The sequence below is a fragment of the Argopecten irradians genome, chromosome 4, assembly GCF_041381155.1.
Source record: "Argopecten irradians isolate NY chromosome 4, Ai_NY, whole genome shotgun sequence".
In the NCBI taxonomy this organism is placed as follows: domain Eukaryota; kingdom Metazoa; phylum Mollusca; class Bivalvia; order Pectinida; family Pectinidae; genus Argopecten; species Argopecten irradians.
In genome coordinates, this window is record NC_091137.1 from 50,317,049 (window position 1) to 50,343,616 (window position 26,568).

A 26,568-nucleotide genomic window follows, 5' to 3' on the forward strand; every position below is an offset into this window, starting at 1 on the left:
GAAAAAAAGATTCATGCAAGAAAATTTTGACTTCTCAGAGGTGTACATCCATATCATTAAATTTAAATAATTTGTGCCCTACAATGTGCTTAATTTAATTTATTTTGTACGTTCAAAATTAAGTAAACACTTGACAGTGACAAACACACAATAAAACGCATGTTACAACTCTCATGGAAGTTTCTAGCACCAGTATCACTTTTCCGACACGTAGACAACAAAACCACGTGGTTCATTGTTTGACATTGTAGAGGCATTGTAGAGGGAATTCCCCTTATGGCCTTTGAACTCACAGGGGATATCCCACTGATCATGCGCAGTTAGTTGAAACACGTCGCCGGAAGTTGCATTTTGAAGCGACTGTGTAGCTCCAGTTACGAACGAAAAGTCGGTCAGCGATGATGTTTTGTCGATGTTTGAGGAGTGGACAGATACAGGATACTTAACAATGGATAGAAAACAATCCCAATCGATTATATTTGTTATAATAATCGCCGGATGGACGATGTAAGTATAGATTTTGATATTTCTGGGGACTGATTTATAATGACAGAACACCATGACACTAAAAAATAGGTCAGCGAACAGGTCAGACATTGGTCAATGGGTTTACTTATTTCGGTGAACCAGAACTTCTCATTTATGTAAAAACGCCACCGAATAATGATAAGATTACTCTAAATAAATATCAGGTTCCATAGTCATGTAAATATAAGTTTGTCCAATATAAAAAAACTGACGGCTTCGAATCCAATGGTTTTTTTGTCAGCTTCATCATGGTCGACTCTTGAGATCCTTTGATCAGAGGTATAGCACGACGAGACACTTTTGATCATTACGTCGTGTCTAACCTCTAACAATCGAGGCAGGATTCACACGGCGCAGAAATAGGCTCGATATAAATTCAAAATTTCAAGTTGTGTTTACACTAACCTTTTATATCCTGAAAGAATTATCCCAAATCATGTTAAATCAAAAATTCAAAATGTCACTATTGCACTGTTATACCGAATTTAGACATTTCTATACCCCCACCACTATTTGTAAGTCTACCCGGTCGCCATTTTTACTCGGTTGTTACAAAATTACGGAATGGTGATGGAAAGTAAAAGTATCATTATCTATGAAATATTTTGCAGTATTTCGACTAAAATGCATCAATTCATTTAAAAATTTACAGAATCAATCAGAACTAACAAAAAAATACTTGTTTCCGTGCATACAAACAACCTTGGTTACCACTATATATATTATCTTTCCATTTGATACACCGTACTATAATTTGATAAACCGGAAGTGACGAAAATTTGAATAGGAATTAACCTACATTTGTAGATTATACAGCGATGCTATGGGTCAGCTCTTAAATGTGTGATTATTCCGCGGATTAATGTTATGTCATACCTATTCTTATACCAGGATGTGTTCATGGATAACTACTGATTCACGCTATACATGTTTTTTGACATTCTGGTAAGTTTTTCACTTGGTAATTAACGTCAAAGTTCCGCTCTACTTCGAGGGCGGAACTTGCGAAGACTCTTGTAGGGTTCGGGCATTAGATCTCGATATTGCACATCAGAAGTTTCTCAATATCGAGATCTAATATCATTGGATTAGGTCGACTCTTGAGATCCTTTGATCAGGCAGTTGAACTAAGATTATTACCGCCCTCTACTTTTATATATCAGTATTTCCTTCGTCGCCATAGACATTATTTATGCACATAGGCCTATTGCCAAATCATGTTTTTGAGTTTGACCAAATTTGAAGCTAACATATCTATATATAACAAACATTGTATAGACCTGCAGCCTTCAAATAGGTCTAGTCAAGGATTTATAAGTGAGAAGGATTCGTGACTGTCTCTTTACATTACTAAACACCACGCGAGACGCCTATGAACCGGGAATAAAAAAAACATTTTTCTCAACAAATACTTGTCTTATTGAGTAAAACGAAACACCAATGTAAAGTTTATTACTTGGTTTAAGAACGGAATATTTAGAGGATATGTCTTAAATTTGCGTTAAAAAAATACGACAGCTCATGAAATGACGTCCGCTTCAGAAAGTTAAGACGGTGACCCTTGCACCCGCAAGCTACATCAAAGGCTGCTGCGGCGGATATCAAAGGAAAATCAGTCGTCGCCCAACGTCACGGTCAGTGCCCAAACACAAAAGCTCCTGCCTTGTATTTCCCCAAAACCCAATGTGACTTATCCTTCTCATATATACGTCCTTGGTCTAGTTCATTAATTGTTTAATGTAAAATGTTTTCATTGTAACTGGATCCATTATCAAATATTGCAGGTATTAAACATTATTACACCAGCACCTTTAGCTGTCCTCAGCTTTGAAATGATCCAGATATGGTTTTGACAAAGTATTGTTATTTTTCGGGTCAATTTAAAATACAAGATGGCTGTCACAGCCGCCATCTTGAAAACACATTTTCAACTTCTACTAGTAGGATTTGGCTGAAACTTACCTAAAATGATACTGACATGGTCTCGACAAAGTGTTTCGGATTAATCCCAACTCGAAGATGCAACAATTTATGTAGGAATTTTTAAAGAGAGTCCAGAAGACTAAATTTTCAAATTTTAATGAGTCCCAGTGCAAAGAAATATAGAGGGTTCTCAAAATTTTTGTGAGTCCCACAGGAAAATCATGAGTCCAGGACACTTCTAGGCGAGTCCCATAAATTACTGGAAGATGGCCATGTGCACCATAACACCATATCTAATTAATTTCCTATATACAACTGTTGCCAAGGTAGTCAGGTGACTGTTTTGTTTTTCAGTCTTAAGGTTTAATTTAACGTAGAGCAATAGTTTTAAGAAATAATTTGCTTTTTGTTGTGTGTATGAAAATGAGCTTTAGTAGTGTGTACACCATGACTAATGTATAACTAAAGGGGTCATCCAGCTGATGGAGAATCATTCACAAAATTATAGAGGGCCAGGGTTTACTATCATGTCATATATAAAGTTATGCATTGTGGAATCAAATGAACTAAATATTGTACTTTTCCTTATCACAGTGAAAACTAACACACCTGGTATCCAATTATTAAATATTTCACAAATTCATTGATTTTTTTTCTTTTTTCAAAATAGAAATTAAACAATATATTAAATGCCATCAAAATGACAACTGTAAATTAGCCTTCCTAGCATATATATAGGCCCTATGTACATTGTGTTGATGTGTCTACTCACCTCGATTACTTCATCACGATTTCAGGGGCAATAACTTGAAATTTATAACTTTGGTGTTACCATGGCCATATAACGTAGCTATTGATGGGAATTTCAACAAAATAAAAGTAAAAACCTAGAATTTAAAAAAGCTACCAGTACATGTAACCACCTACCCTAAATTGACGCGTACAGACTACTGTACATAAATTAACTGTTCCGTAGTTTTGGGACCAACCCTAGCTAAAAGTCTAGACAAATTTTTTGATAGATTTATCCAGTGTGATCCCCAATACTAAAATGAGTTGTAGGATCATGACTGGCTGTAGGGTACTCCCTGCCATATTGTGACCAGTATGAGAAAGAGAGAATCCCGGCTGTACACCAGATTTAGATTTAAGAGATTGGTAATATGCCAGTTCTCTTAAGACAGATAGTGAAAGTTATACCTATATTTCTGGCTTGAATACCACACAGATAACATATGTTTATTTGTAGGCTTAGGGATTGTCCTGAGCTAGGGTCTTGTTGTTAAGGCTCAGGGATTGTCCTGAGGTAGGGTCCTATTGTTAAGGCTCAGGGATTGTCCTGAGCTAGGGTCCTGTTGTTAAGGCTCAGGGATTGTCCTGAGGTAGGGTCCTATTGTTAAGGCTCAGGGATTGTCCTGAGGTAGGGTCCTGTTGTTAAGGCTCAGGGATTGTCCTGAGGTAGGGTCCTGTTGTTAAGGCTCAGGGATTGTCCTGAGGTAGGGTCCTGTTAAGGCTCAGGGATTGTCCTGAGGTAGGGTCCTATTGTTAAGGCTCAGGGATTGTCCTGAGGTAGGGTCCTATTGTTAAGGCTCAGGGATTGTCCTGAGGTAGGGTCCTATTGTTAAGGCTCAGGGATTGTCCTGAGGTAGGGTCCTATTGTTAAGGCTCAGGGATTGTCCTGAGGTAGGGTCCTTTGTTAAGGCTCAGGGATTGTCCTGAGGTAGGGTCCTATTGTTAAGGCTCAGGGATTGTCCTGAGGTAGGGTCCTTTGTTAAGGCTCAGGGATTGTCCTGAGGTAGGGTCCTGTTGTTAAGGCTCAGGGATTGTCCTGAGGTAGGGTCCTGTTGTTAAGGCTCAGGGATTGTCCTGAGGTAGGGTCCTGTTGTTAAGGCTCAGGGATTGTCCTGAGGTAGGGTCCTGTTGTTAAGGCTCAGGGATTGTCCTGAGGTAGGGTCCTGTTGTTAAGGCTCAGGGATTGTCCTGAGGTAGGGTCCTATTGTTAAGGCTCAGGGATTGTCCTGAGGTAGGGTCCTGTTGTTAAGGCTCAGGGATTGTCCTGAGGTAGGGTCCTGTTGTTAAGGCTCAGGGATTGTCCTGAGGTAGGGTCCTGTGTTAAGGCTCAGGGATTGTCCTGAGGTAGGGTCCTGTTGTTAAGGCTCAGGGATTGTCCTGAGGTAGGGTCCTGTTGTTAAGGCTCAGGGATTGTCCTGAGGTAGGGTCCTGTTGTTAAGGCTCAGGGATTGTCCTGAGGTAGGGTCCTGTTGTTAAGGCTCAGGGATTGTCCTGAGTTAGGGTCCTGTTGTTAAGGCTCAGGGATTGTCCTGAGGTAGGGTCCTGTTGTTAAGGCTCAGGGATTGTCCTGAGGTAGGGTCCTATTGTTAAGGCTCAGGGATTGTCCTGAGGTAGGGTCCTGTTGTTAAGGCTCAGGGATTGTCCTGAGGTAGGGTCCTGTTGTTAAGGCTCAGGGATTGTCCTGAGGTAGGGTCCTATTGTTAAGGCTCAGGGATTGTCCTGAGGTAGGGTCCTATTGTTAAGGCTCAGGGATTGTCCTGAGGTAGGGTCCTGTTGTTAAGGCTCAGGGATTGTCCTGAGGTAGGGTCCTGTTGTTAAGGCTCAGGGATTGTCCTGAGGTAGGGTCCTGTTGTTAAGGCTCAGGGATTGTCCTGAGGTAGGGTCCTGTTGTTAAGGCTCAGGGATTGTCCTGAGGTAGGGTCCTGTTGTTAAGGCTCAGGGATTGTCCTGAGGTAGGGTCCTATTGTTAAGGCTCAGGGATTGTCCTGAGCTAGGGTCCTGTTGTTAAGGCTCAGGGATTGTCCTGAGGTAGGGTCCTGTTGTTAAGGCTCAGGGATTGTCCTGAGGTAGGGTCCTGTTGTTAAGGCTCAGGGATTGTCCTGAGGTAGGGTCCTGTTGTTAAGGCTCAGGGATTGTCCTGAGGTAGGGTCCTATTGTTAAGGCTCAGGGATTGTCCTGAGGTAGGGTCCTGTTGTTAAGGCTCAGGGATTGTCCTGAGGTAGGGTCCTGTTGTTAAGGCTCAGGGATTGTCCTGAGTAGGGTCCTTTGTTAAGGCTCAGGGATTGTCCTGAGGTAGGGTCCTTTGTTAAGGCTCAGGGATTGTCCTGAGGTAGGGTCCTGTTGTTAAGGCTCAGGGATTGTCCTGAGGTAGGGTCCTGTTGTTAAGGCTCAGGGATTGTCCTGAGGTAGGGTCCTGTTGTTAAGGCTCAGGGATTGTCCTGAGGTAGGGTCCTGTTGTTAAGGCTCAGGGATTGTCCTGAGGTAGGGTCCTGTTGTTAAGGCTCAGGGATTGTCCTGAGGTAGGGTCCTGTTGTTAAGGCTCAGGGATTGTCCTGAGGTAGGGTCCTGTTGTTAAGGCTCAGGGATTGTCCTGAGGTAGGGTCCTATTGTTAAGGCTCAGGGATTGTCCTGAGGTAGGGTCCTGTTGTTAAGGCTCAGGGATTGTCCTGAGGTAGGGTCCTGTTGTTAAGGCTCAGGGATTGTCCTGAGGTAGGGTCCTGTTGTTAAGGCTCAGGGATTGTCCTGAGGTAGGGTCCTGTTGTTAAGGCTCAGGGATTGTCCTGAGGTAGGGTCCTTTGTTAAGGCTCAGGGATTGTCCTGAGGTAGGGTCCTGTTGTTAAGGCTCAGGGATTGTCCTGAGGTAGGGTCCTGTTGTTAAGGCTCAGGGATTGTCCTGAGGTAGGGTCCTGTTGTTAAGGCTCAGGGATTGTCCTGAGGTAGGGTCCTGTTGTTAAGGCTCAGGGATTGTCCTGAGGTAGGGTCCTTTGTTAAGGCTCAGGGATTGTCCTGAGGTAGGGTCCTGTTGTTAAGGCTCAGGGATTGTCCTGAGGTAGGGTCCTGTTGTTAAGGCTCAGGGATTGTCCTGAGGTAGGGTCCTATTGTTAAGGCTCAGGGATTGTCCTGAGGTAGGGTCCTGTTGTTAAGGCTCAGGGATTGTCCTGAGGTAGGGTCCTGTTGTTAAGGCTCAGGGATTGTCCTGAGGTAGGGTCCTGTTGTTAAGGCTCAGGGATTGTCCTGAGGTAGGGTCCTGTTGTTAAGGCTCAGGGATTGTCCTGAGGTAGGGTCCTGTTGTTAAGGCTTAGGGATTGTCCTGAGGTAGGGTCCTGTTGTTAAGGCTCAGGGATTGTCCTGAGGTAGGGTCCTGTTGTTAAGGCTCAGGGATTGTCCTGAGCTAGGGTCCTGTTGTTAAGGCTCAGGGATTGTCCTGAGGTAGGGTCCTGTTGTTAAGGCTCAGGGATTGTCCTGAGGTAGGGTCCTGTTGTTAAGGCTCAGGATTGTCCTGAGGTAGGGTCCTGTTGTTAAGGCTCAGGGATTGTCCTGAGGTAGGGTCCTGTTTGTTAAGGCTCAGGGATTGTCCTGAGGTAGGGTCCTGTTGTTAAGGCTCAGGGATTGTCCTGAGGTAGGGTCCTGTTGTTAAGGCTCAGGGATTGTCCTGAGGTAGGGTCCTGTGTTAAGGCTCAGGGATTGTCCTGAGGTAGGGTCCTGTTGTTAAGGCTCAGGGATTGTCCTGAGGTAGGGTCCTGTTGTTAAGGCTCAGGGATTGTCCTGAGGTAGGGTCCTGTTGTTAAGGCTCAGGGATTGTCCTGAGTAGGGTCCTTTGTTAAGGCTCAGGGATTGTCCTGAGGTAGGGTCCTGTTGTTAAGGCTCAGGGATTGTCCTGAGGTAGGGTCCTGTTGTTAAGGCTCAGGGATTGTCCTGAGGTAGGGTCCTATTGTTAAGGCTCAGGGATTGTCCTGAGGTAGGGTCCTGTTGTTAAGGCTCAGGGATTGTCCTGAGGTAGGGTCCTGTTGTTAAGGCTCAGGGATTGTCCTGAGGTAGGGTCCTATTGTTAAGGCTCAGGGATTGTCCTGAGGTAGGGTCCTGTTGTTAAGGCTCAGGGATTGTCCTGAGGTAGGGTCCTGTTGTTAAGGCTCAGGGATTGTCCTGAGGTAGGGTCCTATTGTTAAGGCTCAGGGATTGTCCTGAGGTAGGGTCCTGTTGTTAAGGCTCAGGGATTGTCCTGAGGTAGGGTCCTGTTGTTAAGGCTCAGGGATTGTCCTGAGGTAGGGTCCTGTTGTTAAGGCTCAGGGATTGTCCTGAGGTAGGGTCCTGTTGTTAAGGCTCAGGGATTGTCCTGAGGTAGGGTCCTATTGTTAAGGCTCAGGGATTGTCCTGAGGTAGGGTCCTGTTGTTAAGGCTCAGGGATTGTCCTGAGGTAGGGTCCTGTTGTTAAGGCTCAGGGATTGTCCTGAGGTAGGGTCCTGTTGTTAAGGCTCAGGGATTGTCCTGAGGTAGGGTCCTGTTGTTAAGGCTCAGGGATTGTCCTGAGGTAGGGTCCTGTTGTTAAGGCTCAGGGATTGTCCTGAGGTAGGGTCCTATTGTTAAGGCTCAGGGATTGTCCTGAGGTAGGGTCCTATTGTTAAGGCTCAGGGATTGTCCTGAGCTAGGGTCCTATTGTTAAGGCTCAGGGATTGTCCTGAGTAGGGTCCTGTTGTTAAGGCTCAGGATTGTCCTGAGGTAGGGTCCTGTTGTTAAGGCTCAGGGATTGTCCTGAGGTAGGGTCCTGTTGTTAAGGCTCAGGGATTGTCCTGAGGTAGGGTCCTGTTGTTAAGGCTCAGGGATTGTCCTGAGGTAGGGTCCTGTTGTTAAGGCTCAGGGATTGTCCTGAGGTAGGGTCCTGTTGTTAAGGCTCAGGGATTGTCCTGAGGTAGGGTCCTGTTGTTAAGGCTCAGGGATTGTCCTGAGGTAGGGTCCTGTTGTTAAGGCTCAGGGATTGTCCTGAGGTAGGGTCCTGTTGTTAAGGCTCAGGGATTGTCCTGAGGTAGGGTCCTGTTGTTAAGGCTCAGGGATTGTCCTGAGGTAGGGTCCTGTTGTTAAGGCTCAGGGATTGTCCTGAGGTAGGGTCCTGTTGTTAAGGCTCAGGGATTGTCCTGAGGTAGGGTCCTATTGTTAAGGCTCAGGGATTGTCCTGAGGTAGGGTCCTGTTGTTAAGGCTCAGGGATTGTCCTGAGGTAGGGTCCTGTTGTTAAGGCTCAGGGATTGTCCTGAGCTAGGGTCCTGTTGTTAAGGCTCAGGGATTGTCCTGAGGTAGGGTCCTGTTGTTAAGGCTCAGGGATTGTCCTGAGGTAGGGTCCTATTGTTAAGGCTCAGGGATTGTCCTGAGGTAGGGTCCTATTGTTAAGGCTCAGGGATTGTCCTGAGCTAGGGTCCTATTGTTAAGGCTCAGGGATTGTCCTGAGCTAGGGTCCTGTTGTTAAGGCTCAGGGATTGTCCTGAGGTAGGGTCCTATTGTTAAGGCTCAGGGATTGTCCTGAGGTAGGGTCCTGTTGTTAAGGCTCAGGGATTGTCCTGAGGTAGGGTCCTATTGTTAAGGCTCAGGGATTGTCCTGAGGTAGGGTCCTATTGTTAAGGCTCAGGGATTGTCCTGAGGTAGGGTCCTGTTGTTAAGGCTCAGGGATTGTCCTGAGGTAGGGTCCTGTTGTTAAGGCTCAGGGATTGTCCTGAGGTAGGGTCCTGTTGTTAAGGCTCAGGGATTGTCCTGAGGTAGGGTCCTGTTGTTAAGGCTCAGGGATTGTCCTGAGGTAGGGTCCTGTTGTTAAGGCTCAGGGATTGTCCTGAGGTAGGGTCCTATTGTTAAGGCTCAGGGATTGTCCTGAGGTAGGGTCTGTTGTTAAGGCTCAGGGATTGTCCTGAGGTAGGGTCCTGTTGTTAAGGCTCAGGATTGTCTGAGGTAGGGTCCTGTTGTTAAGGCTCAGGGATTGTCCTGAGGTAGGGTCCTGTTGTTAAGGCTCAGGGATTGTCCTGAGGTAGGGTCCTATTGTTAAGGCTCAGGGATTGTCCTGAGGTAGGGTCCTGTTGTTAAGGCTTAGGGATTGTCCTGAGGTAGGGTCCTGTTGTTAAGGCTCAGGGATTGTCCTGAGGTAGGGTCCTGTTGTTAAGGCTCAGGGATTGTCCTGAGGTAGGGTCCTGTTGTTAAGGCTCAGGGATTGTCCTGAGGTAGGGTCCTGTTGTTAAGGCTCAGGGATTGTCCTGAGGTAGGGTCCTGTTGTTAAGGCTCAGGGATTGTCCTGAGGTAGGGTCCTGTTGTTAAGGCTCAGGGATTGTCCTGAGGTAGGGTCCTGTTGTTAAGGCTCAGGGATTGTCCTGAGGTAGGGTCCTGTTGTTAAGGCTCAGGGATTGTCCTGAGGTAGGGTCCTGTTGTTAAGGCTCAGGGATTGTCCTGAGGTAGGGTCCTGTTGTTAAGGCTCAGGGATTGTCCTGAGGTAGGGTCCTGTTGTTAAGGCTCAGGGATTGTCCTGAGGTAGGGTCCTGTTGTTAAGGCTCAGGGATTGTCCTGAGGTAGGGTCCTATTGTTAAGGCTCAGGGATTGTCCTGAGGTAGGGTCCTATTGTTAAGGCTCAGGGATTGTCCTGAGGTAGGGTCCTGTTGTTAAGGCTCAGGGATTGTCCTGAGGTAGGGTCCTATTGTTAAGGCTCAGGGATTGTCCTGAGGTAGGGTCCTATTGTTAAGGCTCAGGGATTGTCCTGAGCTAGGGTCCTGTGTTGTTAAGGCTTAGGGATTGTCCTGAGGTAGGGTCCTGTTGTTAAGGCTCAGGGATTGTCCTGAGGTAGGGTCCTGTTGTTAAGGCTCAGGATTGTCCTGAGGTAGGGTCCTATTGTTAAGGCTCAGGGATTGTCCTGAGGTAGGGTCCTGTTGTTAAGGCTCAGGGATTGTCCTGAGGTAGGGTCCTGTTGTTAAGGCTCAGGGATTGTCCTGAGGTAGGGTCCTGTTGTTAAGGCTCAGGGATTGTCTGAGGTAGGGTCCTGTTGTTAAGGCTTAGGGATTGTCCTGAGGTAGGGTCCTGTTGTTAAGGCTCAGGGATTGTCCTGAGGTAGGGTCCTATTGTTAAGGCTCAGGGATTGTCCTGAGGTAGGGTCCTGTTGTTAAGGCTCAGGGATTGTCCTGAGGTAGGGTCCTGTTGTTAAGACTCAGGGATTGTCCTGAGCTAGGGTCCTATTGTTAAGGCTCAGGGATTGTTCTGAGGTAGGGTCCATAAACACTAGACAGGAGGTGATATCAGTGTATAGAGTGATTTGTGACATCAACACAGGTCATATAATATTGACATTAAATTAAAGTTCTAAAGCCAGTGTGTTTACCTGTAGTTATAGTGTAGCTTAACCTACAAAACGAGATAAAAGGCTTCAGTAGAGACCTACATACTGTAAGTGTATACAAAATGTTTACAAGCTATATATATAGACGTTCAAAGTATCAATTTACATTTAAATATCTATTTACACTTACAGGTTATGCTTCAATGAAACAGGTGGTCTTTTTAATATTTATTGTTTTTGTTTTAGTGGAAAATATCCCTTGGGCATAAAGAATTAATTAACTCTTCCAAAGTAAAACACATTTACTGTACATGTACTTTTATATATTATGTTGTCAAAAACATCCAACACACGAAAAGTTTTTCACAATATTGTAATACCGTAACTGTTTGAAAGATCTATTCAATAAAATCCATCTCCACCTTTTGCTCAGGATCATGCTGTATGCATAGTATAATTGTTTTATATCAAAATCTTTAAAATTTTGAAATTCATATCAGTACTGAGAAAATAAGAAATTATATATTTGAAAAATATATGATCTTTGATTTAGATTTGTTGAGGAGGAAATTCCAATTTTCTGCTTATAGCCTTATATAATATATATAAATACTAATATCAAGGACTGGTAGGAAACAATTTCATGTTCCTGTTATGATTTGATGGGAACAGACCTGTTGTATGATTTGAAGGGAACAGACCTATTGTATGATTTGAGGGGAACAGACCTATTGTATGATTTGAGGGGAACAGACCTATTGTATGATTTGATGGGAACAGACCTATTGTATGATTTGATGGGAACAGACCTATTGTATGATTTGATGGGAACAGACCTATTGTATGATTTGATGGGAACAGACCTATGTAGATTGATGGAACAGACCTATTGTATGATTTGAAGGGAACAGACCTATTGTATGATTTGATGGGAACAGACCTATTGTATGATTTGATGGGAACAGACCTATTGTATGATTTGAAGGGAACAGACCTATTGTATGATTTGAAGGGAACAGACCTATTGTATGATTTGATGGGAACAGACCTATTGTATGATTTGATGGGAACAGACCTATTGTATGATTTGATGGGAACAGACCTATTCTATGATTTGATGGGAACAGACCTATTGTATGATTTGAGGGGAACAGACCTGTTCTATGATTTGAGGTGAACACACCTATTCTATGATTTGATGGGAACAGACCTATTGTATGATTTGATGGGAACAGACCTATTGTATGATTTGAGGGGAACAGACCTGTTCTATGATTTGAGGTGAACACACCTATTCTATGATTTGATGGGAACAGACCTATTGTATGATTTGATGGGAACAGACCTATTGTATGATTTGAGGGGAACAGACCTATTGTATGATTTGAGGGGAACAGACCTATTGTATGATTTGAGGGGAACAGACCTATTCTATGATTTGATGGGAACAGACCTATTGTATGATTTGATGGGAACAGACCTATTGTATGATTTGAGGGGAACAGACCTGTTCTATGATTTGAGGTGAACACACCTATTCTATGATTTGAAGGGACAGACCTGTTCTATGATTTTAGGTGAACAAATTAAACCTGTTCTATGATTTGAGGGGAACACACCTTTTCTATGATTTGAGGGGAATAGACCTGTTCTATGATGTAAGGGGAATTCTATGATTTGAGGGGAACACACCTGTTCTATGATTTGAGGGGAATTCTATGTTTTTAGGGGAATAGACCTGTTCTATGATTTAAGGGATTTTAGAACGCTGTTGTGAATCTTGTGATGTTCTTTGTGTTTGAGTCCGGAGGATGAGAGTGCAGTGCTTTAACTAGTTTACAGATATACAAGAAAGCTGGAAAGTGTTCTGATGTTATAGCTAGGACACATATGTGTTCTGGATTGTTTTAAACATTGCAAGAATGCACATATTCATATTGATGGTGTCAGATTTATCTCCAGAGAGAGTTTCAGGAAATCACACATGGATGTCTAGAAACTTGGAGATACGCCAGAGCAATGCATTTATTGCATGTATGCCTGGAGAAAGTCACTGACAAATGATGCCAAAAATAAATCTGATTGGAAAATCTAATTCTTACAATCTGGATAGCTTTCATTACATAAACGCCACATTATTCTGTAAACCATCTGGATTGAACAGAGTTGTTGTTTAGGCAGAATAAAAAGTCCATTACTGTTTCATCCTGATCAACAAAGTGTAGAACATTCAAGGTCATTTCTTACCGTATTTGATCCAATAGGCGCCAAGGGCATTTAAAAATTTGAAAAAATGAAAAGGTGCTAATAAGACAAAATTATTGTAAATCTATACAGTTTTGTGTTGTTTTAGTCTTTATGTATGCCTGGGCAATACGCCGATTCCGGGATACAACATTCAGTCAGTTTAGTCACGTGACTTTCAACACCACGTGACTTAATTTAGGGCACATTTGAAACAAAATGGCGGCATATGTAATGATTGAACACGGGTGGAAAATTTCATATCATGATAGAACAATTAACATTAATTATCAGAACATATTGTATAAAATTAAATCTAAATATGCACGAAAATTGAATTTAGACACTTCATAAGGAAATGACATGTAAATTACGGCATCAAATGGAGCTGTCGCCTAGCAGTTGGAAATCAGCGGTATCTGACGTCTCACTCACAAATATTTCAAAACTTACCTTGGTGCATTTTCCCCAAAATCAATAACAAATAAGAAACACAAAACATAACAGTTTATCTTAGTTCCGTTATCGAGCAAATATTACCGACTATGACCTTTACCCGGACATTGGTATTCTCTGCCTATAAGTGTCACAGCCATGACGGAAAAATGTGCCCTAAATTTTTCGCGGTCACATGACCAAATCAACGTTTTCTACCGCCCACCCAGAAGAGTTCCTTGTATCCTGGAATTGGCGTATTGAAATTGAGGCCTCAAAAAGGGTGAGGGGCGCTTATAGGGACATGGGCGCTTATTGGCTCTAATACAGTATTTGATTCAATAATTAAGCATCCAGGGCTTAGTTATTCAAAAGCTGATTAGGCTAACTACAGGTTAACAATTTTCTTCAAAAGAAGATAAAATAACTTCTCGAAATAGTAACTTTAAAAAATGTCAGAAGACTCGAAATCCGTTTTTACAACAAGTTTATAAATCACAATTTTTACAGCAAATGAGAAATCAAAATTTCACTAATCATGTGATTAAGCTAATTACGCATGAAATGTTGAAATAATGAGAGATCACTTAATTAATTAATAGGATCAAGTTTAGACTGACCTTTAATTTCACAAAAGTAAGCCATCAATCAATTTGTAAAAACAAACCAGCATACATGTTTACAAGCCATGGAATTGGGCCTGCGGGATACACTCAAGAAAATTTGGTATAGGATATTGTGGCGTACATTTATTACAAAATAATATAAGTGAAATTCAGGCCTCAAAAAAGTGAAGATCTAGAGACACTTATAGATACAGGGGGGGTGCGCTTATTGGGTGAAATATGACATTTACTTGAATTGTATTGTAGACAACAATATTAATTTTAAAATAATTTCTAGTCAGCTTGTCAGCCCGGTTATGACTGTGATCAGCTGTTAACCTGGGCTGAGTTGGAATATTATATTACATTTGTGACACCTGTAGAGCTATATAAATTATTGTGTTTTGAACAGATGTCTGATAGACTGGGTCATTTATGGAACTTTGTAACTGTAGTGTTATACTGACCTTGCGGTACATAGATAGTCACACACCCTTGGGTACATTGACCTATGAACTCACCTATGTGCTTTATCATTAATCATCCTAACTGCCACGTGTAATGATCCTTTCTCAGTTGATCCATGAATGGATATCATAACCCATATATCAGTCACCATGTTATTATATGTGTGGAAGGTATATTTTATCATGAGTTCCTGTTCTTTTAAACTAATATAACTTCAGGGGATATCTACCCGTTATGTTTTGTATGTTTTTCACAATTAACACATCTTTATGCTGTTGCAATAAGAAGGACAATTCCCTATTTGACTTTTTCAATTAATTTGAAGTCCTTAAAAGATATCCTGGTCACACGCTCCAATGAACATATATATACATATATTCTTATACAGTATAACCCCTCTAACTCAAAGTCGAGCTCACATTCCTCGAATACCCCATTTCTCGAACTGACCACATGGTCCCGATCTCGGCCGTTAATGTTCGAATTCCCTTGTACAGTGTCTGTTACAAAACCGTGGATAGCTTGAACTGCTCTTCTTCGGATACCCCTCGGATACCCCTCGGATACCCCTCATTCCTCGAACTGAAATATATCCCCTTCCCATCAAATACATTGTAAAGAAACCATCTATTCGTCAAACAGATGTTCATCCTTGAATTGTTTTACCTGTGTCACACCTGACTGCACCAAGCAACACAATTAGGTAAAGGTCATGGTCCTTGACTACTGGTCACCTGCAGTTCGATTTAAAGGTGTCTTACTGTATAAGTAGTATTAGTCTATTAGATGTGTTCTTTAAAATCTTAAAGTAAATGGCCCAACCCCTGCTTTTACTTTTTCTTGTCTCTTTAATTTGTTTTCTGGTATTTTCACACAATATGCATACATTTGAAATTATAATTTTCTAAGTGAATACCATAGGTAGGTGGTTTTCTCCCGGATACTCTGCCAAAATCAAAATAAACATGGGCCTGAGAAATACTTTTTCTAAAGTTATACTGATTATTGATCCGCCCTTTGTAGACTTTGTCTTTCTTTGGATCTTGTTGGTGTTCTCTTGTTTTTCCTCATCCTGTTGGACATACAGCTGTTGTCACCATGAATATATTATTGATATTTTTACTGATTTTGTTTTTGTAGACTTGGTGTTATATCAGAAAATGATGGAGCAACTGTTACCAAAGACAGCAGCCAGATAGAATCAGCTGTGGAGCAAACAAATGTAAGCTCTGTCTTATCAATATAAGGAGACGTCCATTCTTCTTGTCTACTATTAACTTTATTTGGTCATCTAACCCGATCTGACCTATAGTCATCATGTTTCGTCCGTCGTCATCCTTCGTGCGTAAACTTTTCACATTTTGAACTTCTCCAATTCACAATGCTACCAGTGCGATTAAGCTGAAATTTGCATGAAATGATCCTGATATAGTCCGGACAAAGTGTTGTTATATTTTGGATTGTTCCCAATTGCAAATCCAAATTGGCCACCATGACACCATATCTTATCAAATTCTTATAAGACTATTGCCTAGGTTGTCAGATGGTTGTTAGGGCCATTTGCCTTTTGTTTATCAAATCTACAATTCATTTAGTTTGAATAAAAGATAAATAGAAATAATTGTTATTAGTGCATGTGGCAGAGCTAAAATTAAAGATCTGAATGAAAATTGTACCATGCTTCCTTATGTCCGGGTGTTTACTAGTACGTTTATCTGTTGTAAAACATGTACATGTACATCGTCCTATTTGTATATTGAGGAAGTATTTATATAGAGTCGCATCCTTGAGGCTGCCATTTAATTATCAATATTAACAAAAGGCCACAGGGGTCAAATAGAAATAAATGATAGCAAAGCTTTTGAATGATTTCATGTCAATAATAAAAAGAAAACAAAAAATAAAAAAAGAGAGGCCTAGAGACCTCATATTGGTTCTATATGTAGCTTGTATGGATGCAGTGCTTCGTCCGGAGATTGACCTTCAATTAAGGTTAATTAATGGTTCAAATATGAAAAAGGTCATATAGGAAAATTTAAAATTACCAACCTGTACATATATATATATTGTTGGAAAACAAAGAGAATCAGCTTATAAAAATATTAAAACCAACTCTCAATAGGCCATAATAGAAAATGGCGCAACTTCATATTATTGTTATGTAAACGTGTGTACCTTGTGACATCACGCTATATATTTGTGACATCACGCTATTTGTTCTTTGAAAAATAAACATATTCTTGAAGAGCCATCATGAAATGGTGAATGGACAGAGAGGAAAGTCATTGACTTTTATTTTTTATATAATCAACTCTACATGGACACGTACTTTTTTCTTGGTTTATATATATATATATATGATCACCTAGGCAAATGTAATATGCATTACCCAGGTATAACAAAACGAGGTCTTGGTCACACTTTTAACTTAGAATGTACCAAAAAAAAAGGTTTTGGGAACTTCTGAAATGTATTCAATAATTGCGTATCACCAGGGTATCACCATCGTAAGACACAATGAAATATTCAACTCTTTTATGTTGTTTTAAAGTTTGATTATTTTAACAGATTCCTGTGGACCCTAGAGGAACAACTCCAGATTTGTTGCCCTGCACAACTACAGACACTGAAGTAGGTAACATTGGGAGAATCAATTAAAAATGACAGTTTTATGGACAGTATACAAGGAGCAGACCGGGGCTCTGTTGATTTGGGGACACACAGATAAGTGGCCACAATGTCATCTAGTCTATAATTTACATGAACAGCATTGAATAGAAACTTTCAAAGATTTTCAGTGATCAATCATTCTTTTACGGCTTTATTAAAGAAAAGCTTTCCTGGTATCTAGGAAAGTTGTCCATGTTAAGTCTCCTAGCTAGTGATTCAGTGTTTGGAATACAGAACTTGTATGTCTTGTTACGTGGAGATTGATTACAAAAGGTGATCAGGTATGGTGTTTCAATCTTAACTTGTTAATATGATTTTGATGTTTTCTTCCATATTTGTTATACCACAGGTGTTTGACTCTATAGAATTTTTCTCTATGTATATATATGTAATACTGTGCCAAGGTCTATAACTCGGCTGGCCATATAACACTACCCAATTTCATAGCCAGATTTCAACTGATTGGACACTGGTGTCCTCCGATAAACACACCAGGGCTCTAATGGGTAGCTCAAAAACCACTGCATATCAACACTTCAGCTTCATGAGAATGAAAGTTAGGTCCCAAGGTAGCTGTTTAAGATTTAATAACTATTGTTTTCATTAGAATTCTTTTGGCATTACTATCCTGCTGAAATAGTAAGACATATATACTAATTAAGATAAAGAGATGTGAGCCTGGCATGTCCTAAAATGACCCTGGCTGTTTATAGGACGTTAAACTTAACCAACGATTAAAATCTGAGAATTTGAATGTACCCGATCTCTTAGGATCAGACTGATCTATGTGAGATTTGGACATCTTAGTTAAGGAAAAAAAATGAGTCTGTTATATGACAGAAATATAGTAGTTTCTGTGTACATGTATTTCTTTTGAATATTGTCTTTAATAACATGTCATAACATGATATAACATGCTTGGTTTTCTACCCATTACAGAGTAGTGAAGGTGACGTAATAACATGTTATAACATGCTTGGTTTTCTACCCATTACAGAGTAGTGAAGGTGACAGAACATTACACAATGATGAGGACAAAACACAGCTCAGGTAAGCACCAGTATCTGGGGCCTAGACGATTAATAGAATGGGTCTGTCAAGTGGACAGGGGTATCTCAACCAAAATGAAATATTTTGGTATATCAACCCGTGGCTTGCTGGGGGTTGATGTTCAAAATCTTTCCTGAGTGTTGAGATATCCCGGTCTACCTGACAGGCCCATGTTTGATCTTTTTTCTCTTATACTGTAATGATAAATGAAGATGAGAGATAACCCAGGCATGTATGGGAGATAACCCAGGCATGTATGGGAGATAACCCAGGCATGTATGGGAGATAACCCAGACAAGTATGGGAGATAACTCAGACAAGTATGGGAGATAACCCAGGCATGTATGGGAGATAACCCAGGCATGTATGGGTGATAACCCAGGCAAGTATGGGAGATAACCCAGGCATGTATGGGAGATAACCCAGACAAGTATGGGAGATAACTCAGACAAGTATGGGAGATAACTCAGACAAGTATGGGAGATAACCCAGACAAGTATGGGAGATAACCCAGGCATGTATGGGAGATAACCCAGGCAAGTATGGGAGATAACCCAGGCATGTATGGGTGATAACCCAGGCAAGTATGGGAGATAACCCAAACAAATATGGGAGATAACCCAGGCATGTATGGGAGATAACCCAGATAAGTATGGGAGATAACCCAGGCATGTATGGGAGATAACCCAGATAAGTATGGGTGATAACCCAGGCATATATTGGAGATAACCCAGTCAAGGATGGGAAAACAGGGACCTTGATCATGGTCAACTTGTCTAAAATTTAAATTTTATGGCAATATCTAAATTGATTTTGTTGTTTTCAGCTGAACTTATCACAATCACAAGTCTATAACATTCTTAAGATTTTAACTTAGCTCACCTGGCCCAAAGTTTGGAAGGGGAACATAGCTTGAATAAAAAATTTGGCTGAAATATGAATTTCTAGTGATTTTATCAGAGCATGATAAAAACTTAATTATTCTGCTGGGAATTTTTTGGTACATTGTAATTGTACAGTGGATGTGATTTACTTTGGAGTCCTATGGTCGGTTTATTGTATGCTTGTCCAGGTCTGAAAATTTGGACATAAAAAGCAACGAGGCACCACTTACAACAACAACAACAACTACAGATGGTGGTCCTGGTGAAAATGTTGCAGTCGAGGAAGAAACAAAGAATGAACAGGAAACTCAAGGGGGAACAGATCAACTGATAGAGGTCATAAAAAGGTAGGTCTAAAGATAGGGAAAGATCATGTGAGGTAGAGAATGGTCATGTGAGATAGGGAAAGGTCATGAGAGATAGGGAAAGGTCATGTGAGATAGGGAAAGGTCATGTGAGATAGAGAAAGGTCATGAGAGATAGGGAAAGGTCATGTGAGATAGGGAAAGGTCATGTGAGATAGAGAAAGGTCATGTGAGATAGGGAAAGGTCATGAGAGATAGGGAAAGGTCATGTGAGATAGAGAAAGGTCATGAGAGATAGGGAAAGGTCATGTGAGATAGAGAAAGGTCATGTGAGATAGAGAAAGGTCATGTGAGATAGGGAAAGGTCATGTGAGATAGAGAAAGGCCAGGTGAGATAGGGAAAGGTCATGTGAGATAGGGAAAGGCTGTGTGAGATAGAGAAAGGCCAGGTGAGATAGGGAAAGGTCATGTGAGATAGAGAAAGGTCATGTGAGATAGAGAAAGGTCATGAGAGATAGGGAAAGGTCATGTGAGATAGAGAAAGGTCATGAGAGATAGGGAAAGGTCATGTGAGATAGAGAAAGGTCATGTGAGATAGAGAAAGGTCATGTGAGATAGGGAAAGGTCTTGTGAGATAGAGAAAGGCTGTGTGAGATAGAGAAAGGCCAGGTGAGATAGGGAAAGGTCATGTGAGATAGGGAAAGGTCATGTGAGATAGAGAAAGGTCATGTGAGATAGGGAAAGGTCATGTGAGGTAGGGAAAGGCTGTGTGAGATAGACAAAATTATGGCAGATGTAGAAATATTTATATTGAAACTTTTTGTATATAACTTTTCATTTCACACTAGTAATATATGATGTTTTTTAAGTTACAAAATTAATAAATTTCATATCTAATAATTGCGATTTGTGTGACCTGTGTCTATAAGTAAACCAGATTAAGATAAACGTTATTTGTTGACCTATGCAAATAAGATGTTTTGAAATTTTCATTGGAAAAAACCACTCATTAATATTCAAAAGTCTTAATTGTTTCAAGAAATTTATTGATAACAAATTTTTTGAATTATAAATAACACAATGATATATTCACTGAATGCCTTATTACATCTTAATTTCTGTAGATACTTGAAGGTTGTTGAACTATATACATGTACGTTTATGTTTCCTACTAAGATAAATATCAAAGCATTGTTACCAATTGGCAGCCCTGTTTACATGTCAATCAGCCCTGTTTACGTGTCAATCAGCCCTGTTTACGTGTCAATCAGCCCTGTTTACGTGTCAATCAGCCCTGTTTACGTGTCAATCAGCCCTGTTTACGTGTCAATCAGCCCTGTTTACGTGTCAATCAGCCCTGTTTACGTGTCAATCAGCCCTGTTTACGTGTCAATCAGAGTGCAGCACCAGGATAGCATTTGGTTGTTGATGATTATGTATTGTGGTAGAAAAGAACGTACACAACTGTATTAGACACATTTATATGATGGTCTGATGTTCTGTTGATAGTAGGGTATCATTCAAGAGACAAATTCTTAGAACTCCTCACAGAAGAACTTTAGATCCAATCTGATTTGGTTGATGTGTACTGTGATGTTGTAGTGGTGATCACCAGACTGGGCCTGTTGTGAGCCAAGAAGATCTACAGATCAAGCAATTATCAGAGGACAGTGCTGCGATTCCTGAACTTCCCGAATCTGAGTTGATAGAAACTAGCCCAGAGATCAAGGTAGAGTGATGTCTGATATATGTAATGCAACATCAGCTTCTTGGTTCATAAATTTTTTTATTATCCCCCGCCCAACGAAGTTGGCGGGGGATATACAAATGGGTTCTGTCCGTCTGTCCGTCCGTCCGTACGAATGGTTTCCGGAGCATAACTCTAAAACCAGTAGAGATATTTCCACGAAACTTCATACACACATTGGTCTTATGGTCTAGTAGTGCCTTTTGCTATTTTTAGGTTTTCATTTTTTGCATTCTTTCCGTAACCATGGAAACATTGCTGAAAATATCATATTTTTGTACCAGGTTCGTTTCCGGAGCATAACTCTAAAACCAGAAGAGATATTTCCACGAAACTTCATAGACACTATGTTCTTATAGTCTAGTAGTGCCTTTTGCTATTTTTAGGTTTTCATGTTTTGCACTTTTTCCGTAACCATGGAAACATTGCCGAAAATATGTACCAGGTTTGTTTCCGCAGCATAACTGGAAAACCGGTTGAAATATATGCACGGAACTCCATAGGCACATTAGTCTTATGGTCTAGTAGTGCCTTTTTGCTATTTTAAGGTTTTCACTTTTTGTACTTTTTTCTGTAACCATGGAAACATTGCTGAAAATGGCAGATTTTTGTGTAAGAGTCGTTTCCGGAGCACAACTCAAAAACCAGCAGAGATATTTCCATGAAACTTCATAGACACATTGTTCTTATGGTCTAGTAGTGCCGTTTGCTATTTTTAGGTTTTTACTTTTTGTGCTTTTTTCTGTAACCATAGAAACATTGCTGAAAATATCATATTTTTATAGCAGGTTCATTTCGGGTGCATAACTCTAAAACCAGCATTTATATGTTTCCATTTTATGGTCTAGTAGTACCTTTTGCTATTTTTAGGTTTTCATTTTTTCCACTTTTTCCTGCTTTTTTTTTCATACACATAAGTCTCCACAATCAAACTTACTTCAGCTTTGATATCTCCATTGGCGGGGGATCTGAATGACTATGTCCTTGGTTTTTTTTTTTTTTTTTTTTTTTTTTTGTATAATTGTTAAACTCAGAAAACTATTTTCAACCACATTCAAAAGCATAAACTTTAATACATAATGTCCTTAATTATATTTTGCTAATAAGAATAACGTATCAATCCAGGATACCACCAACTTGGAGGAGAAGGTCGATCCAGAACATGTAGACCCAGAGTTCCAGACATTCACAGAATTCTTTGAACAGAACAAACAAGCTGAGGAGGAGAAAAAGAAACAAAGTAGTAAGTTCATCTATGGAACCTCCACCACAAGGTCGCATGGTCGAATCCCATAGGGGTGAGTTTCAGTCAGTAAGTGTGACAGAGCTGGCTGACATTCTGAGGTTTGTTTATAAGGCTGTAAATGTAACAGAGCTGGCTGACATTCTGAGGTTTGTTTATAAGGCTGTAAATGTTACAGAGCTGACTGACATTCTGAGGTTTGTTTATAAGGCTGTAAATGTTACAGAGCTGGCTGACATTCTGAGGTTTGTTTATAAGGCTGTAAATGTTACAGAGCTGGCTGACATTCCTGGTACTGAGGTTTGTTTATAAGGCTGTAAATGTTACAGAGCTGGCTGACATTCTGAGGTTTGTTTATAAGGCTGTAAATGTTACAGAGCTGGCTGACATTCCTGGTACTGAGGTTTGTTTATATGGCTGTAAATGTTACACAGAGCTGGCTGACATTCTGAGGTTTGTTTATAAGGCTGTAAATGTTACAGAGCTGGCTGACATTCCTGGTACTGAGGGTTGTTTATAAGGCTGTAAATGTTACAGAGCTGGCTGACATTCTGAGGTTTGTTTATAAGGCTGTAAATGTTACAGAGCTGGCTGACATTCCTGGTACTGAGGTTTGTTTATAAGGCTGTAAATGTTACAGAGCTGGCTGACATTCCTGGTACTGAGGTTTGTTTATAAGGCTGTAAATGTTACAGAGCTGGCTGACATTCCTGGTACTGAGGTTTGTTTATAAGGCTGTAAATGTTACAGAGCTGGCTGACATTCCTGGTACTGAGGGTTGTTTATAAGGCTGTAAATGTTACAGAGCTGACTGACATTCTGAGGTGTGTTTATAAGGCTGTAAATGTTACAGAGCTGGCTGACATTCTGAGGTGTGTTTAAAAGGCTGTAAATGTTACAGAGCTGGCTGACATTCTGAGGTGTGTTTATAACGCAGTAAATGTTACAGAGCTGACTGACATTCTGAGGTGTGTTTATAACGCAGTAAATGTTACAGAGCTGGCTGACATTCCTGGTACTGAGGTTCTTCAAATGAAGCAGCAGAAGCGTGTGGTGAACGTGGCATCAAGGGAGTGTGGAGCCAAAGTCATCTCTAGTAACCCAGAGGTGGAAAACGCTGGCGGTGTTCTCACCTCTAACAAGGATGACTACATGATCAATCCCTGCAAGGCAGCTAAAAAATGGTAAAAACCTGTCAAGGCTAGAATAGCAAGCATAAAATCAATAAATAATGAGTGTTATTGTTGTAACAATATAAAGTATGACAAAGACTTGAATGTACAGCTTATTCCATGTAGTAGAACTTTCTGGTCACAAAACGAGCTGCTAAAGGTACAATTCATGGCTAACAATACATGACAAGCAACATATAAAAAACACTAACACAGTTTTTCTGTATGTATATTGTAAATATTCATTTGTTGTGATACAGGATTGTGATCGAGCTGTGTGAACCGGCCCGTGTGAAGTCCCTGGAGGTGGCTAGCTTTGAACTTTTCTCCTCACAACCACGCACATTTCGTGTCCAGTTTAGTGAAGGGTAGGTACTTAACAATCACTTCACAACCCACACATTTTGGTAAGAGTGAAGATCTAGAGTCAATGAAATGTTTAGAGAGAACCAATCACAATGGGTTATACATTGATCAGTGAAGGGCCAATGAAATGTTTTGAGAGAACCAATCACAATGGGTTATACATTGATCAGTGAAGGGCCAATGAAATGTTTTGAGAGAACCAATCACAATGGGTTATACATTGATCAGTGAAGGGCCAATGAAATGTTTTGAGAGAACCAATCACAATGGCTTATACATTGATTAGTGAAGGGCCAATGAAATGTTTTGAGAGAACCAATCACAATGGGTTATACATTGATCAGTGAAGGGCCAATGAAATGTTTTGAGAGAACCAATCTCAGTGGCTTATACATTGATTAGTGAAGGGCCAATGAAATGTTTTGAGAGAACCAATCACAATGGGTTATACATTGATCAGTGAAGGGCCAATGAAATGTTTTGAGAGAACCAATCACAATGGGTTATACATTTAGGTACCCCACGAAGGACTGGCAGATGATGGAACCATTCAGTGCCACAGAAGCTCGAGCCATACAGACTTTTACTGTTCCAGACGACTTCAATGACTATGTCAAGTTTGTCAGGGTAGAGATATTGGACCACTTTGGGGAAGAGCACTTCTGTCCTCTAACAATATTTAGGTGAGTGATATACACTGTGTTACTACCACTGGTGGACACCTGAAAAAAGGGGGAAAAATAGTCCTAGTTTGAGAAGAGAAGTATGTATGGTTTAATTGTGTCCTTTGTGGATGCCCTTTAAATCTGTCAGAATTTAAGTCTGTTTTTTTAGTGATTAAATTTTTAAATTTCAAATATCAAGTATATCCTGGATACAATAGGTCTGAGATGGTGGTGTATCATTGCCTATGTAGTTGTTATGGTAACCATCCTTAATCATGCATAAATTAATAAAATGTGGAAATTTGTTCTTCACAAACTATAGAGCATAACCTTGAACAAACTTGTATTTCTCCTAATGATGTATCTAGTGCCTACATATTCTCAGTAAGATTGCGCTGTATTGTTTCTTAGACAAAACACAGCAAAAATGCCAATATTTTTTAATTTGCTTCATTCATACATATTTCGGGTAGTTACCATGGCAAGTAAAGCTGAAAAATTAGAATAATTATGTTTAAAATTAAATCAGGGATGTACTAAATATTTCATTATAACAGCTTAATTTCGTGACACTTGGTTTGTGAGAATGATGATTGCGGCAAAAAAGGGACTAAACCATACATAGTCCTATACAACACAATGAGAAATTATTATTGTTTTTAGCTCACCTGGCCCAAAGGGCCAGTGAGCTTATGTCATGGCGTCGTCCGTCGTCCGTCGTCCGTCCGTCCGTCAACATTTTCTATAAATCGCTACTTGTCCTAGAGTTCTGCATGGATTGTAACCAAATTTGGCCACAAACATCCTTGGGGGAGGGGGAACAGAACTTGTATAAATTTTGGCTCTGACCCCCCAGGGGCAGGAGGGGCGGGGCCCAATAGGGGAAATAGAGGTAAATCCTTTAAATCGCTACTTGTCATAGAGTTCTGCATGGATTGGAACCAAATTTGGCCACAAACATCCTTGGGGGAGGGGGAACAGAACTTGTATAAATTTTGGCTCTGACCCCCCAGGGGCAGGAGGGGCGGGGCCCAATAGGGGAAATAGAGGTAAATCCTTTAAATCGCTACTTGTCCTAGAGTTTGGCATGGATTGTAACCAAAATCAGCCACAAACATCCTTTGGGGAAGGGGAACAGAACTTGTATAAATTTTGGCTCTGATCCCCCAGGGGCAGGAGGGGCGGGGCCCAATAGGGGAAGTAGAGGTAAATCCTTTAAATCGCTACTAGTCATAGAGTCCTGCATGGATTAGAACCAAATTTGGCCACAAACATCCTTGGGGGAAGGGGAACAGAACTTGTATAAATTTTGGCTCTGGCCCCCCGGGGGCAGGAGGGGCGGGGCCCAATAGGGGAAATAGAGGTAAATCCTTTAAATCGCTACTTGTCATAGAGTTCTGAATGAAATGTAACCAAATTTGGCCACAAACATCCTTGGGAGAAGGGGAACAGAACTTATATAAATTTTGGCTCTGATCCCCCGGGGGCAGGAGGGGCGGGGCCCAATAGGGGAAATAGAGGTAAATCCTTTAAATCGCTACTTGTCCTAGAGTTTGGCATGGAATGTAACCAAAATCAGCCACAAACATCCTTGGGGGAAGGGGAACAGTACTTGTGTAAATTTTGGCTCTGATCACCCAGGGGCAGGAGGGGCGGGGCCCAATAGGGGAAATAGAGGTAAATCCTTTAAATCGCTACTAGTCATAGGTGAATGGAATGTACCCAAATTTGGCCACAAACAACCTTGGGGGAAGATGAACAGAACTTGTATAAATTTTGGCTCTGGCCCCCCCGGGGCAGGAGGGGCGGGGCCCAATAGGGGAAATAGAGGTAAATCCTTTAAATCGCTACTAGTCATAGAGTTCTGAATGAAATGTAACCAAATTTGGCCACAAACATCCTTGGGGGAGGGGGAACAGAACTTGTATAAATTTTGGCTCTGACCCCCCAGGGGCAGGAGGGGCGGAGCCCAATAGGGGAAATAGAGGTAAATCCTTTAAATCGCTACTTGTCCTAGAGTTTGGCATGGATTGTAACCAAAATCAGCCACAAACATCCTTGGGGGAAGGGGAACAGAACTTGTATAAATTTTGGCTCTGATCCCCCGGGGGCAGGAGGGGCGGGGCCCAATAGGGGAAATAGAGGTAAATCCTTTAAATCGCTACTAGTCATAGAG

General features: G+C 41.1%; 1 protein-coding gene across 1 annotated transcript in view; it reads left to right on the forward strand.

Annotated features, from left to right (window-relative positions):
- Positions 1-344: 344 nt before the first annotated feature.
- The window catches only part of LOC138322343 (SUN domain-containing ossification factor-like), a 55,547-nt gene continuing 29,323 nt past the window's right edge, over positions 345-26,568 (forward strand). Inside the window, exons 1-11 of the mRNA XM_069266381.1 lie at positions 345-507; positions 15,431-15,512; positions 16,859-16,921; positions 17,900-17,917; positions 17,970-18,010; positions 19,083-19,241; positions 20,802-20,928; positions 22,072-22,189; positions 23,187-23,373; positions 23,622-23,729; positions 24,243-24,410. Coding sequence (XP_069122482.1) covers positions 413-507; positions 15,431-15,512; positions 16,859-16,921; positions 17,900-17,917; positions 17,970-18,010; positions 19,083-19,241; positions 20,802-20,928; positions 22,072-22,189; positions 23,187-23,373; positions 23,622-23,729; positions 24,243-24,410 — 1,166 coding nt within the window. The 5' untranslated portion in view covers positions 345-412. The remainder of the gene's footprint in view (positions 508-15,430; positions 15,513-16,858; positions 16,922-17,899; positions 17,918-17,969; positions 18,011-19,082; positions 19,242-20,801; positions 20,929-22,071; positions 22,190-23,186; positions 23,374-23,621; positions 23,730-24,242; positions 24,411-26,568) is intronic.